At 39.3% G+C, this 16,308-nt stretch overlaps 1 protein-coding gene across 1 annotated transcript in view; it reads left to right on the plus strand.

Annotated features, from left to right (window-relative positions):
* Positions 1–413: 413 nt before the first annotated feature.
* Positions 414–16,308, plus strand: part of pth2ra (parathyroid hormone 2 receptor a) — a gene marked incomplete at both ends in the record, with an annotated part of 24,008 nt that continues 8,113 nt past the window's right edge. Inside the window, 9 exons of the mRNA XM_083908299.1 lie at positions 414–519; positions 1,063–1,173; positions 1,801–1,922; positions 3,051–3,148; positions 5,485–5,668; positions 11,894–12,047; positions 14,296–14,356; positions 14,586–14,652; positions 16,203–16,297. Of these exons, the coding sequence (XP_083764425.1) occupies positions 414–519; positions 1,063–1,173; positions 1,801–1,922; positions 3,051–3,148; positions 5,485–5,668; positions 11,894–12,047; positions 14,296–14,356; positions 14,586–14,652; positions 16,203–16,297 (998 nt within the window). The remainder of the gene's footprint in view (positions 520–1,062; positions 1,174–1,800; positions 1,923–3,050; positions 3,149–5,484; positions 5,669–11,893; positions 12,048–14,295; positions 14,357–14,585; positions 14,653–16,202; positions 16,298–16,308) is intronic.

A 16,308-nucleotide genomic window follows, 5' to 3' on the forward strand; every position in this document is an offset into this window, starting at 1 on the left:
TTGGGGGAGTAAACAGGATGAACCTCTTGCAGGCCCACAAGACTGGAACACCACACATTACACAGCAGGAATGTTGCTGTGCATACAGTAAAATGTAGCATTACAATTAGGATTAGTTTATCAACACATAAATAATATATGAGGCACCATCTGTTTTAGGGAAAAATGGAAATTCCAGTATATTCAGTTCCATGTGTCACAGTGTTTATGGATTAAAATAAGTGGGGAAAAAAGCCAAGCTACTTTGTTTCTCACCGATTTCGCTCATAGTTTGGTGTCACGACTTTACTTTGTCAAATGTTGGCCTGAGCCTCAGGAGTTGGCATAAGACAAAGATTTCCCAAATGTCATCTGAGAGCCAAGTTCAAGCAGTGGGTCAAAGCTGTGATTGTGCTTGTTTGTCTGCTCCACAGATGGGATTTGATGGTCCACTGTCTGCACAGGAGCAGATGTACATCCTTTACCAAATCAAACTTCAGTGTCACCAGAACCTCTCCAACATCGACACAGGGACGACAGGTACACAGCCGTTTTATTTCCTGAATTCATTAATAGAATTTAATGAATCCAAAAATTCATTAAAATTATTCCTTAAAAGGGTTGGAAATATTTTCAACGGATCCTAGTTCAGGGCGATGCCGACTACTATGATGGTAAATTTCAAGTCATTCTGAGATGCCTTTTATTTTTTCGAAGAAAGTCAGCTCACTGTCAAAGTGCATCAGGGCAAATTAATCATTTCCTGAATTTCAAAATTTCATTTATATTATTCTTTAAGAGGTTTGCAAATATTTTCAACAGATCCTTGTTCAGGGCGACCCCGACTACTAGGATGGTAAATTTCAAGTCATTCCGAGATACTTTTTATTTTTTTGAAGAAAGTCAGCTCACTGTCAAAGTGCATCAGGACAAATGGATCATTTCCTGAATTTCACAGTTTGCCCACAGATTTGACTGATGGCTTAATGGTATAGATAAAGAAATCTATCTCATCAGATAAGATGGTCAGGTTTGACAGGGTCTTATTATCCCTGTGTTGACGACCTTTCCTTCTCGCTGCAGATGATGTGTGCCCTCCAGACTGGGACGGTCTCATCTGTTGGCCCCAAGGTTCCCCTGCACTGGTTACCAAGGTTCCCTGTCCGTCTTACATCTACGACTTCAATCACAAAGGTTCAGTTTTGCTTTGTTTTATAGATTTACCGTGCCCTCAAAACACTAACAACAAGAATACTGCTGCTCTTTCATTACATTAATGAATTGATAAATCAGCAACAACATCAACAAACAATCTTGACATCACACAAAAAATTTTTTTGTGACAGCTCCAGAAGTGTATTTAAAATATTCAGGCATCAAAGCATGAGAAAAAAAAAATAATTCCAATAACACACAACTATAATGAATAATAATTATAATGTTTGTGAATCACAAGGATGTGGCGCATGCAGAGTTTTGTGAAGGTGTTTAAGTGTAGGCAGATCAGGGCTCTTGCTGCTTTGTTGACGCGCTGCAGGTTATTTTTTGTATATTTTAGCAGGTTAATGACTTACACATGTGCTCTTCCCACTGCCTAATGCCTGCTGTGTGGTAAAAAGGGCTGTAATAAATAATGATGAGAAGCTTGTTATTCTCCACAACACATAGGTGCTTCAGAGTCAAACAACATGTGTGTGTGTATGAACCCATACAGTCTTGAGAAGAAGTATGTCATTCGCCAAAAAGAGTGTCACAAAAGTGTGCATCCAAAGCAATAATTTCACAAATCTGTGAATTTGCATCTGTGCATGTGTTTTACAGGTCACGCTTACAGGAAATGTGATGTCAATGGTTCCTGGGTGTTTATCGACCGCTGGAACAAAACATGGTCCAACTACTCGGAGTGTCTGCGCTTCCTTCAGCCCAACGATGAAGAAGAGAGAGTAAGAATGACGTAGACATACACTGCCGTTCAAAAATTTAGGGCCATCGATACAATTAAAACTTTGATTTCGTCAAAATAACAGCAAAACTGTTTTCAGCTGTCCTTACATAATTGCACAAAGGTTTTTTAATCATCCAATAGCCTTCTAACACGATTAGCAAACACAATGTACCATTAGAACACTGGAGAGCTGGTTGCTGGAAATGAGTCTCTATACATCTATGTACATATTCCATTAAAACTGCTGAAGACAGATGGTTGTTGGAGATGGAGATAGATCAATATTCTGTCGATCTGTTTGTCTGACTTTGAGCAGCTGTTGTGGAAATTCTCTAATGCTGGTGAAGAATGAAATAGAGAACTTCTGCATTCCTCAAATAGACAAAAGAGTCTTCCATTCCAGGCTGTGTTTTCACACCTCTTTGTCTACTGTAGGTATCGGGGAGCCAGCTCCCTGCAGATGTTGTAGGAAGGTGTCAGTTCAGGCTAGACACAATACACAAAAGTTATTTTGTGTTGGGCAGGTATAGGGTGATGGGCAGTTGTAGCTCTGAGACAGAGACATTTAATTTACCATTAAACAGCATAACCCAAAAAGTAAACAGAGGTATAAATTCTTAAACGTTGGCTGCGATCCATCCAGATAAATTCAGGATAATACAACTGTATATATAACCTTTCAAACTCTATACACATCAGATTATTCACCTGCTCTTAGTTGAAATGACAAGGCTCGATGGGGATAAAGCTCTGGCCACCTTTTGTTCACATTATCAGATGAAACTTCTGGTCGCTTTCAGTCTGACTTGTGCTTGAAAGAGTTGATGTTATCACAGATCGGGAGACTTACACAGGCGTTGTTACCACCTGCTAATATATCCTCCAGTTCTTAAGATTTTTTGAAAAACCTTCATCTTTCAGAGATTTTAGTCTTTAAAAACTGCCCACACATACTGTACAGTAATAAATCCACACTGTTTTTGTCAGTCAATGATTCCCTCTTGTGCGGGCTAGATAATTAGACTTTGGAAAATTCAACGGTGACTGCTCTTTTGTTTTTTATTGCACCATTTGTTTAAGCGAAATGTTTTTTTAAATCCTAAATGTTTCTCCTCTGTGTTCACAGCAACAGTTCTTTGAGCGGCTCTATGTCATGTACACGGTTGGATATGCGGTGTCCTTCAGCTCGCTGCTCGTGGCAATCTTCATCATTGGGTACTTCAGGTAAGAGAGGAGCTTTTTTGAGGCTGTAGACACATGCACACTTACTTTATTATAATTCTCTGTTAACAGACATGCACAAATAGATTAAGTGTATTGTTAAGGGCAGGGGTCTGAGACTCAGGGTGTTTTCGTACCTGTATTTTGGTCCGATTCAGGGAGTAATAGGTTATAAAGTTGCACTTAACCTTAGTTCTATTTCTTTTCACACTGCAGTCGAGACTCGACACCCCCCCTTAATGATACTCGCTTATTAACCGTTTTGTGCTTGGTCAGAATTTTGTGGGAATCTTGGACTTCCCTCAGAGTCCCATACTCGAAAATGGATTAGCACCATAGTGAGTGTGGGCAGTAGCAATTATTGCTGCTCTCTAGATGGTGAGATACCAGTTTTTCAATTTGAGCAAGAAACTAGACTACGACGAGAAAACGGCGCCATATATTTGATGATGATAAGAAGACGGCGCACTACTGCTGCACCCAGACACCTTCGGAAGGAAGTGACATTTTCTGGAGGCATATAATGACCTTTCTTTGTGAAGATGCATCACGTACCGTATGCTGCTCGCTTATACAGTTTGGTTCACAGGATACTATGTTATCGTCAGAACATGTCTGAAATTTGCCTTGCATCACACCAACATACAGAAAAAAAATACATTAAACATTTCAATTGCAGAGGAACCACAGAGACAGACTGAAGATTATTCAGTCTTCTCTGTACCTGCGGTCGGAGGTGGTAACAGTTTGTATTCATGGTTCAGGACATGGTTGTGGATGATAAAGTTTCTCAGTCGGTCGACTATCTATGAGCAGATTTTCATTTCATGAAGCAGTTTTGATTTCACAGCAGTGAGCAGACTTTGTGCACCATGTGCTATTACAGTACAGCAGAACACTCATTACCACAGAGGCATAAGAGGAGGAAAATTGTCTTCTCACACTGCAAACGTATCTCTCCAGGTGTCCTCAGCCCAGTTGATTTGTACCTGAACGGCGTGAGATTGCTGTGTTCACACAAGTCCATTAGAACTGACCAACGAGCTAGGTATGAGAGCACCCTCAAACTGCCTGAAGGGTATCTGGGCGATATGGCCAAAGATATTATCACAATAAAAGGTTTGAAATCAGTCACTGTCAATAATTATCCTGATAAAATGTCAAGCAATGAAAAAAATATGTTTTGCTCCCAAGTGAAAGTACAATAAACCCATTAATTTTTCTTGGACAGGAAATAAACGACGACGCAAAAGCAATTCAGACACGACGGCTCCGGTCAAAAATGATGGCGGATGGATGTTTAGAATGAACCTGCCTCCACATTTGAAAACCATCAATTTCACAATAAGAGTGGGCTGTGGGATGTCATTAGTAGAGAGTGAAGCAGAAAGTTGAGTCAATAGCGTCTAACTTTTCCCAAGGGGATAAGGGGAAAATATCAGAGGACAGAAAAATGTTCTGCATCAGTTCAAAGAGAGCTGTCACTATGTTTTTTTTGACTTAATTAGGTCTCATGTGCTGTGCAGTTTTTAAATCTTGTATCTGACATCTTCCTCGACCTCCCACAGCTCATATTACTCCCTGTCTCTTTAGTCATAGTAGACACAACATTGACGTGGGCACACAATCTGATACGAAAAAAAAGGTTTAAGCAGCACTCCAACCGTGACACCAACTCTCACTGGCAATTATTTAGACAACACTTCATCATCTTTATGTGACTAAAGTTAAACACGAGGATTAAGCACAGTGTTTATGTTGGAGTAAATACAACAGCAAGTCACGTACTTGCTATTTAAACTAACATGGGCACACAGTTTCCCCCCCTGTGCTTACTGATTCAGATTAAGACAACTTTATTGATCCCCAAAGGGCAATTAATTCATCTGCAGCAGAGTAGCGGCGACCTGAAGGGATCACCTCAAACTCATTAGCCAGAAAGTGCTGCGGTTGGCTGACAATGGAGGCGGCCTTCTTTCTTACTCGCGTCTCCCAGAGGCAACATCAAATCTTATTTGCCTTAACAACGCATCGATCAACCCGGCTGATTAATCTTTAAAAGGTTGCTCACTGTACCAGCAAATAAAAGGGAAAAAAAACCAAGTTTTTTTGAGAACAACACGCTGCATTTCAGATCGCACAATGGTGTGGAAACGGGGAGAAGGAGAGCAGAACTGATGGACCATTGTACGTAACAGTCATTCACTAACGTTCTTTGGAACCACTTTTATATTGAAGGTTGAGCACCATTTAATCTGTTACTGTAGAGTTTTCCTTTGAAAACAGATGAAAAAGAAACCTTTAAATCCTCCACTGTACTCCGCATTTCATTTTATCAGGCGTCTGCGCTGCACCAGAAACTACATCCACATGCACCTGTTCGTGTCCTTCATGTTACGAGCGGTCAGCATCTTCGTGAAGGACAAGGTCGTCCACTCCAGCGCTGGACTGCAAGACTTTGACTCTGCACTGTTGGACAACTTGAAAACAGTCAGCATAGCATCGCTGGACAAATCTCAGTATGTAAGTAGTCGCCGTCGGCCTTCTTCTCTTCAGCCGTGTCACTAAAACTAATGCCATAAATCACATTGTCAGTTAAAGCTACCATAGGCAGGATTGTTTTTTGGACTCCAGGCAATCTGTCCATCTCTCAACTCTCTGCTGATAGAAGTCTATTTGCCGTTTTTCTCTGTTCATATGACTTTAAAAAAAATAAAAAAATATGATAGAGGGTGTGAATGTACTGTACGAGTAATTGGAAACCTGACCGGAACTGGTCCTCGATGCTCTGATATTCATTAAACCCTGATTGTCAAGCTCTCGCTCCAATTTCAGTTATGGGATGAATTATTGCACTGAAATTTCACGGCCTAATCAACGTGCAGTCCCCTCCCCCCCACCCTCCACTTGAAAGAGATTGAGTCTTCTGCCTGAGATTAAAGCTTCTTTCCCTTCTTAAAAAAAAAAAAAAAAATCTTCTTTTATTTGCAGTTGCTTCAGAGGTGAAATTATAAAACACCTTTGACCAAACACAAAATATACACGCGGTTGTAAATAAATGAAAAAGCTTCAACTCTGTTGTGTGAACACGCTATTTTTCTCATTTCACGCCATACTTTATCATACTTCATCAAAGTTTTGTGTTTTCATACGTATTTTCATTTAAAGTGCATTGATCATTTATACAGTGCAAAGTGCAGTAGTTCCTGGTTAAATCACAAACCCTATAGAGCAGATACAACAAACACTAAAGAGTTATACTGCAGTGGCTAAAGCTAATGCTAAAAGAAACAGAAAACATGTAACATTGTGTTTCAGCTCACTTTGAAAACTCTCTTCTTACCGGCTGTCACTCAGAGCTTGTAGAAAGAATCATTCCTGCACAGTTTTGACAGCAGAACTCATCACTTTTCATGAGTAACTTGAAGCAGCTTCTCTCACCTGACTTGTTTGCACCATGTGCTCTCCCAGGTGCTGTGTGCGTCACTCTTTCATGCCCTGACACCAATCCCAGCAGTGCAGATTGGTTCCACCCAGATATTCCGTACTTCCTGCCTGGCGTTTTCTCTGCTCTTTGAGTTTATTTCTCCATTTACGACCTGAAATTGTGACACAATGGTATCAGCACATAAATGCAAATTTTTTGTAGGCAATTGAATCAAAACATCAGGCAAAAGTGCCTTAAAATTATAACCAATGTTTTCTGCTAACAATAATGTGGACGTTACTAAGACAAATGCAAGTGAGATACTGTATGTACTCGTACTGTTGATATTCATTGTGCATCATTTAAATTTTTAAGAATTACTGCTTCTTCTTTGAGACTAATATATTATAATGGTTATTTTACGGACATATATTATTTTCCTTTTTCAAACCAAACATCAATTCTAGCAACATAATCTATTTGAATCACTTCACTTTTTTTTCACAATAAAGGCTCTGAACTCAATATGAAATTTAAATTTTTTTTGTATGAAGATAATCAAATAATTTAAGATCAGATTTGTTAAATTGTCACTTCCACAGAAGCTCTGCTTCTCTGGGAGTCAGTGGGGCAGTGGGCGGGGACACAGATTGATTGACAGTGCTGCAGAAACCTACACGACAGCAGAGCCTTTTCTGCCTCAGTCCTGTGTGGATTTTGCGAGAAAAGTCTGCAGACAAATAGCTGGTCTTTGAGTGTCATTTGCTCGGTGATATAGAATATACATATAAACTGTAAATAGAAACACATTTCTATCCACTTTGTAGCTAAAGTGGGACTGGTGTTTCTACTCTCAAGTGTGGCAGCAGAGCGTGGATTCAGTCTTCAGAACAACATTAAAAAAAGGCAGTGAGAAGTCCTCTGTGTGAGACGCAGACCCTAAAGGCAACTGCCTCTGCAGCAGTATCTCTCTCTTTATCTCTTCCTCTTATGCATTATTATTACGCTGAAGCTGAGATCCAAGTTTAAGTCCCTGAAGGTTTTGCGTTCAGGGCAGAAAGTCAGTGGAGCTCTGTTTCATTGCTTGTAAATAGTTTTCTCACATTTTTAATTGGGATAGTCTAATTCTGTATCTTTGCATCATTCATATTTGCCCTGGACATGTTATGTTGTGATTGGTAGAAAGACTATAATATATGACATATATATATATGTCATTATCACTTCTTAAGATAGCTAAAAAACAGCTAAAAAGTCTCGTGCAACCACTTAACTTCTAATGAAGCTCCTCTCCAGGCCGAGCAGGAGTCTGGTCCTCACGTAAGTGTGGGCCTGGAGATTCACATCATGATAAAAAAAAAACACTCTGAGGCTGGAGGATCATCAGTAACAGCTGTTTCCATGGTAAGAGCATGAATATTTAAATCTGCTTTGGAAAGACACCACTTCCCGGAAAGAGAGTTCAAAGGAGACGCCGTGTCAATCTTAACACCACAGATTGGACCCAAAACAGCAGACACGGAGAACAAAGTCAAGAATCCAATAGTCTGCTAAGCATTTAAATAGATGAGGGCGAGGCGGAGGGTAAATTAGCTGGGCGAGGTGAGCCGAATTATTGGAAAGACAGCTGTGACGAGATGAGTTACGTGGTTTAAGGCAGGTGATGTAGGCCAGAGGAGGAGCAAACAGGCAAAAGGAAAAATCAAGGCAAGGCAGTTTTATTTATAGCACATTTTTCTGTGCACACGGAGACTAATTACAAGGTTAAATGAGAATCAGTAAAAAGGGTGAAAAGGAAAGTTTCAGAAGATTAAAAATATTCAAAGTAAAATGATTAAAAATTATGAGATCGCGGAATAATGATTTTGTTTTGTATCCTGTGATAATGAGAGAAATTAGTGTGTTATCTCGGGATGATGAGGCTCGTTTTATGATTTATTACGAGCATGGTCAACCCAGTGTCTCACAATCAGTGTGAGACACTGATTGTGAGACACTGTGCCACAATTATTTCATTATCACGAGAAAACGAGACTTGCCATCTCGTGATAACTCACTAATTAATGTATTTCATTATTCCGTGATCTGGAGATGACGGACTAAAGAAATACAGTGACGACCATGGCCTGAAATAAACACATGATTTTTAAAGTTGTATGTTAAATGTTAAATAAGACCCCAAGGTTCTTCCAATTGTTTAGTTAAAAGCATTAACAGGTTAGTCTAGATATAGATTTAGTGTTTCTAAGACAAATAGGCAGCTGGTTCCACAGCTGTGTTCCGTGGGCTAAACACCAACACATTTGAGTTGCCAAAAGAACAAGCCAATTTCTATTAATTGATTAAAACAACAATGCATCTAAAACTGTTTAAAAACAGATTTAATACACTGTAGTTCCTTCATCCCTCTTCTGGGTATGTCATCTACCTGTAAGGGCTCTGTTGGATAATACTGTTCTCACTAAGCCCTTTGTTGACAGTAAATACAACTACATTTCTATTAATATGGATAAAAAAAGAAAAACTTACACAAACACGCGCCGACACGGGCACCATCTCATATTCACCAATGAGCCGACAGGATGACACCAACAACAGCTTCCCCAGAGCCAGAGAGAACACAACAACATCCAAGTTCAGATGGTCCCCAGTGAGAAAATACCCGAGCTGCCATGAAATGTAGAAATATTAGATATAAAGGAAGAATTAGGAGTAATGATGAAAGCAACAACAACAATAAAACAAGGCAATTATAGTAATATTGGGCTCATTGCTACTACATACAATACATTTAATAGATAAAATCTACAGATATATGTATGCAGGATTAGAAAAACAACATATTGCACACAGAACACATGAAAAGCACATGACTCAGCCTATGACTGTGAGTGGTATAGAGGATGCTCATGGAGGAGGACACAAATTAGCTGTGTCTAAAAGAGTCAGTATAGAGTGAGTCTATATTTTGATACTCCCCATTTCCTGCCAGAGAACAAAAGCTCAAACTCAAGAGTGGAGTACATGGAATGAACTATCAAGTATTTCCTGTTCTCCTCTTAGAACACTACTCATAAAAGGGTTCGGAAGCATTAATGCACTTCCTTTCCTATTATTGCCATCGCAGTCTTATCAAGTCAGGCCAGATTGCATGGCGCTGAGTTTACTTAACCATGCCTGTTATCGGTTACTTATCAGACTCTCCATCACTGCCAGATTAGAGTCTTTAGAACTTTCTTAAAAAACAGTGCAGCCTCTGCTGGAGACTGTCAAACATCGAACTTGCCCTGCCAACGTAGGATTAGGATATAGAGGACAGGTCTATTTTTAACCTTCATCTCTGGAGTCAAACACCAGCTCCACAGCGTTTATTAGGTGGTTAGCATCACGCTAGGGTACACACAGTTATTGATTTTGTGTACTGAGGAATACAGCATCAGGACTGGCTGAAATCTTTGAAAAGACCAGTATATCTGTGCAGAGACAGAAAGGACAGACTATTATTATCATTTCTGTTATTATTATCATTATGCTTTCAGTCTTGGTGTAAGTGAGAGCATCATTACAACATAATTGTTGCATTTTGCTCTTTGTAAGAGAAAATTCTGCAACTTTAAATGGAATTGCTCAAACATTCCTACATTATATCCAGACCTGGCGTCCATTATAGAGGAACTATAACTTACAAACTCCCACTTTAAGGTCCTCTCTGCAACTGTGTTTTTCATAAATTCTCTATATCTCCTTGGAGATAGATGAACGTTATGGGGCCATCTTGACCTGAGAGTCTCTGCCTCAAGATGTGTTAGAGAGGCAGAATTAGAGAGGAGCGATCAGAACCACGGACAGCGCATGGGCAGAGTGCTGAAAACAGAATCCGTGAGCCAGAGCAGAGGAGCTGTTCAGTGTCACCATGGTGCTGAAATGAGCACTGACTAATGACAAATTATAGATACTGTAGGTACTTACACACATATAATCAGCTCGCTTTAACAGCACCCGGACAACGAATTACGCGCTCGGCAGCGACTGTAAAAGGTAACGTGTCACAAAATGTCAAGGCAGCTCACCACTGCCATAATCCATTAACCACAATCACTGAAAAAAAAAAAAAAAACGCTGAACATGCTGTGACAAATGTATATGAACTCACTGGAGGTGAGCATAGGGTGACAACTTCAACGTCAGCAGCTCGATAATTGCAAACCCCTCCCCCCCCACCCCGTTTAGCTGTCGCCATGTGTCCCTGTGACAGGATAGGTAAGTAGCCAGTGTTTGTATCACATTCACTCACTCTCCAGCAGAGCATGTCCTTCTCCAGCTACTCAGCAATGGTGCCATGGTTTCCACTGTTCATACAACCACACAGGCTCCACCATGAAACTGAGAATTCAGTTTTCATTGATAGGTGCCCCCCAAATTATAAATACCAGACAGGCTCACTCCAGATTGGGCCCTGCAGCATTGTCATAAAGTCTTTTCAAGGTAACTCATCCGACTCCCCTCACTCACTCATCCATCTTCTCCCGCTTTATCCCAGCCGACATAGGGAGAAAGGGACACATATAGAGACAAAGAACCATCCAATCTCACATTACGCTCAATTTAGTGTGTCTAATTTGCCTAATCCCCAAATATGCATGTCTTTAGACTGTGGGAGGAAACCAGAAAACCTGGAGAAAGGCTCCAGGCCATAGACGATAAGGATGAGTGAGTTCGGTGAGAACAGTGAGTTCTGCTCCACATGCATAAAACAGGATGTTTTTGTCTCATAGCAGGGAACAGTAATGTATGATGGATCAGTTTGTGCATCTCATCTCCAGACGGTATAAAGTAAAGTAGGGAAAGATTTCTCTTCCATTGTCTTCAATAGTTTAAAATGACACATACCTGCTGCCGTACTGCCTTGACGTAACCCAACATCGTCCTCGCTTCCCCACGAGCTGCCCACATCGAAGACAAAAGACGTCACAGAATTGAATTAGCAGGAGCTCTTCTATTGTAGATGGTTTTTCTTTGTGTGACTTTAAAAAAAAAAAAAAAAAAAAGGAACAAATTTTATGTTTCAAAAAGTTTGAGTTTTTTAAATTACCATAGACAACGCGCGGGCGGTTGACCCTCATTAGCTGTGTATTCACGGTTGTCTGCAGCAGACTTTTCTTCACAGTCTTTGTGCACAGCAAAACACAACAGAAGCATTTACAGTCACAGGCAGAACCTGGAATGGAAGAAGATGTGGTGTGAAACTCTGTGATCACACTGTTTTGTATGTCAACACAATAGCCTCAGATGAGATAAACGTGTCTATGTTTTGTCATCAGATTGGATGCAAAGTGACGGTGCTGCTCTTCATCTATTTCCTGGCCACCAACTACTACTGGATCCTGGTGGAAGGCCTTTACCTTCACAGTCTCATCTTCATGGCCTTCAGATCAGACTCCATATACCTCTGGGGCTTCACACTGATTGGATGGGGTGAGCTATGGAAATAAAATACACATTTCTTAGATCGTATATATTCTCTCCCACGGCTTGGTGCACTTTGATTAATGCAAATTACAGCTGAAGGTATGCTATTCAACTCCCATCTGGAATACAGTACAGCCATATGTCGGTTTATGATTAAATTCATAAACACACAAATGCTACACAATGCATAACATGAAACATGCACTACACAACTGTAATTCTCCCCTGGTAATACTTTTTTTTTTTTGGTTCCTGAGCAGAAATGAAGACTCCATCCCATTTCACCCCCTTGACCTTACCCACCCTTCCATTTTGTGCATTTATGTGTAAATGTAGTATGTCAACTGTCAAGTGTGTGTTAAGGTAGAGTGGTAGCGTTCAGTAAAAGGGCTAAATATAGTCCTTCAAATGTAGATTTATCAGGGTTATGAGATGTTTTTTAACCAAATTGAAGTAAACTAATGTTTGCAGCTTGTTTGCAGTCTCTTAAACAGGACCAACTGTATTCTCAGGTGTTAAACACGTCTCTGTAGAGCTAGAATCGATTAATATTAACCGTCAACTATTGTGATCATCGATGAATCAGTGTGAGTGTTTTTTCCCCCAATAATTATAACAAGCTTTCTGATTTTTCAACTTTTCTGGTTTCTTTGCTCCGTATCACAAACAAATCATTAAAACTGAATCTTCTCTGAATCACATTTTAAAGACCAAAGAAACACTTTTTTTTACAGATGTTTTTTACAGAATCACTTCTGATCAGTCCTGCTCTGTTTGTGCATAATAATTCCCTTAATACACGACGGCAGGAGCTGTCAAATCTTTAGCAAAAAAGAAAAACTTAAACATGGATTGAGCCGAAAGCTGCTGTCAGTGGCATCATCTTTTAGTTCCTGTTTAAACAATACCACAGCATTAACTGTTGGAAAATCACGCTCTTTAGCTCTTTTTTTTTTTTAACAAGTGTGTCCTTAACAGCAGCTGTAATAAGTGTAACCCTTGAAGTTTGAGTATTACGCAGTTCTACAATTAAGCAGTGAAAAGATAACTAGACAATATCATTTTTTTATTGCTTAGTTATGAAACACACAATTAGTATAATTGGAATTGTGTGTGTGACATTAGATGAGAAAGGCTAAATGTTGAAGTCCAGTACAGCACTGGTACATAATCATTTAATGAGTTTTTTTCAGTACTACACCACTCAGTAATGTCTCATAGAGTGAATCTTTGAAGTCAACTTCCTCACTATTTGCTTCGTTGAATCGCGTTATCGCAATAAACAATGCTGGGAAATGGAGGGCAACTCATCATCCATTTAACATTTTTACCTTTTTACCTTGATTTTGAATGGAGCTGCTTTATTTAAATCAGCACCTCAGGGGGATAATTGGCTGCCAACCACAATTACAGAGTGGCACAATCACAATAGCTCATATTCAGAAAGCTATTTCTGGACTGCTTAACATGCAGATTTCCGGAATTTGTATAAATCTTTTTGGGCAAACAGAATAAGATTTGTTCTGAACCTGGTGGAAGAGTAAAAGTTACTTCTCTTATCTTGAAATCTCACATTAGTTGTTTTTAATTAAATGTTATCTATCTATCTATCTATCTATCTATCTATCTATCTATCTATCTATCTATCTATCTTTAATTTTAGCTGTAAATTTCTCTATCAGCTAGCATGCTATAATTTTAGCTATAAAGTTCTCCATCTCTCTATCAGCTAGCATGCTATCATTTTAGCTATAAATTTCTCTAGCTAGCTAGCAAGAGCTATCTATCTATCAGCCAGCATGCTATCATTTTAGCTAGAAAGTTCTCTATCTATCTATCTATCTATCTATCTATCTATCTATCTATCTATCTATCTATCTATCTATCTATCTATCTATCTATCTATCTATCTATCTATCTATCTATCTATCTATCAGCTAGCATTCTATCATTTTAGCTAGAACGTTCTCTATCTATCTATCTATCTATCTATCTATCTATCTATCTATCTATCTATCTATCTATCTATCTATCTATCTATCTATCTATCTATCTATCTATCTATCTATCTATCTATCTATCTATCTATCAGCTAGCATGCTATCATTTTAGCTAGAAAGTTCTCTATCTACCTGTCTGTCTAACTAACTAGCTAGCTAACTGACTGACTATGACGGGAATAAAGAAAGAGACAAGCATGCTATATTACAGACACCAACAGTGACCAGGAATGAGCGTGTGTGTGTGTCTTCAGGTGTTCCAGCGATTTTTGTGGCAGTGTGGGCGATCGTCAGAGCAACACTGGCAGACGCAAGGTGAGAGAGAGAGAGAGAGAGAGAGAGAGAGAGAGAGAGAGAGAGAGAGAGAGAGAGAGAGAGAGAGAGAGAACCACACTGTGTTTAGGCCTGTTTGCAGATCATCGTTACAAAAGGTCAACAAAGTTGTCGTAAAAAAAACTTGCTCAAGTGTTGCATTTAGTGTTTAATTGTGCTGACATTTAAATACATGTATTTTTTTCTCTCCCTCTCTCTGCATCAACTGCAGATGTTGGGAGCTAAGTGCTGGGAACATTAAGTGGATCTATCAGGTTCCCATCCTGACAGCTATTGGGGTAAGAAAAATGGAGGTCATTTTGTGTCTCAGGAATTTTGTATTTAGATATCGCAAAGGGTTCGAGTCGTCTGTGCTGCAAATGGAAAAATTTCAGAGAATCAGAGACACCTATGGGTTTTTATGGATGATCACTCACACACACACACGCGCACACTAGTAGCGGGAACAAATGAGCTCCCCGAGGACACAGGAATCAAGTCGAGCTGACAAATTCACAAAAAGATCACATGCTGTTGTGTTCCCTATTAAACTCTATAAATGTAGCCACTGTAAGAATAAAGGTTTAGGCCAGACTGAGTATCTCGTGTCATATACAGTGTTTTAGTCTTTGTTGACACAGGAGAATTAAAAAAGAAAGTCAAACAAAGTCCCTTTTGACGATGCACACAGAGGTAACGGTGACAAAGAGAGTGCTTCTTTTGAATCTCTAATTGCTGAAATCCACATTTCACTGCTCACATTTGTATTTAAACGATTGCATTCATCTAAACGCAGTGCACTGAATTGGAGTGAGAGTCAAACAGAGAGTCTCGCTGCTGTGTTTGGATGCTCCAGTCTTTCATAATGCAGGTGAATTCAAACATGTATTTTTAAAACAGACTGTCAAACTCTTTTGTGTCAGTAATTAATTGTCTCTGGGCATCAGCAGACTCTTTGCGTTGCTGTGGTAACGACTTGAAACTTTCCTGTAGTGATATCATTCATCGCTGCTGTCATTTTTGTTGTTCTACGAGTGAAGGAAAGGATTATTTGAAACGACTCAAACGCTTCTGTAGAAATTCAATGGGAATGACATTTCAAATCAATTTGTGTCGATTCCACCTTTATTGCTGTGTAATTCATTATTTTTGGATAATAAAAGAGGATGAAGAGGATCAAAAAAACTTAATTTGGCTTTAGATTTTAGTGAACACATTGGATTATAACTGGATTATAGCAACAAACACATGGTTTACCATTTGTCTTGTGCACCTCATGTGTATTCTGGAGCTGGATTATAATATAATCCATTATGCCCAAGTCTTATACTGCAGAATACATAAGCCTTAATTTCCATATTTTCAATTACATCACTTTCCTCAGTCTTATTAAAGTTTATGAAAATAAATCCCAAAACCTGGCAAAAAGTACATTAACTCATTAACTATTGTATTTTATACTAACTTATTTAAAATGCTGCACCCAGTGTAAATAAGTGACAGTGTGTTAGAAATAATGGCCAGAAAATGTCCTGTGAGTTAAGTGCTTTTGCCTATTTTTTCCCAGAATAACTCAATACCTGGCAGTTATTTCCAAATTACTGCATTAAAAAAAAAAACCTGCTGTAGTTATACATGATGTTTTTATCAGTGCGTTCTTTTAGTTAAGTATCGGGTGGGTGAGAGTCGAACACTGTCATTATCCCTTATTTGGCAACATCTTGGTCATTTGATGGGTGTGCTGGCTCACACCAGTGACATTTTGACACGTAATTAGCGAGTGTTCCTTCTGTTCACTGATATTTACGCACAAAATGAAGAATTCACACGTCTTTTTCTTCTCTTTCAGCTCAACTTTGTCCTGTTTGTGAACATCGTGCGAGTGCTGGCCACCAAAATCCGAGAGACCAACGCGGGTCGATATGACACGAGGAAACAGTACAGGTATACACACT

This window comes from Microchirus variegatus, assembly GCF_963457635.1.
Source record: "Microchirus variegatus genome assembly, chromosome: 22".
NCBI classification, from domain to species: domain Eukaryota; kingdom Metazoa; phylum Chordata; class Actinopteri; order Pleuronectiformes; family Soleidae; genus Microchirus; species Microchirus variegatus.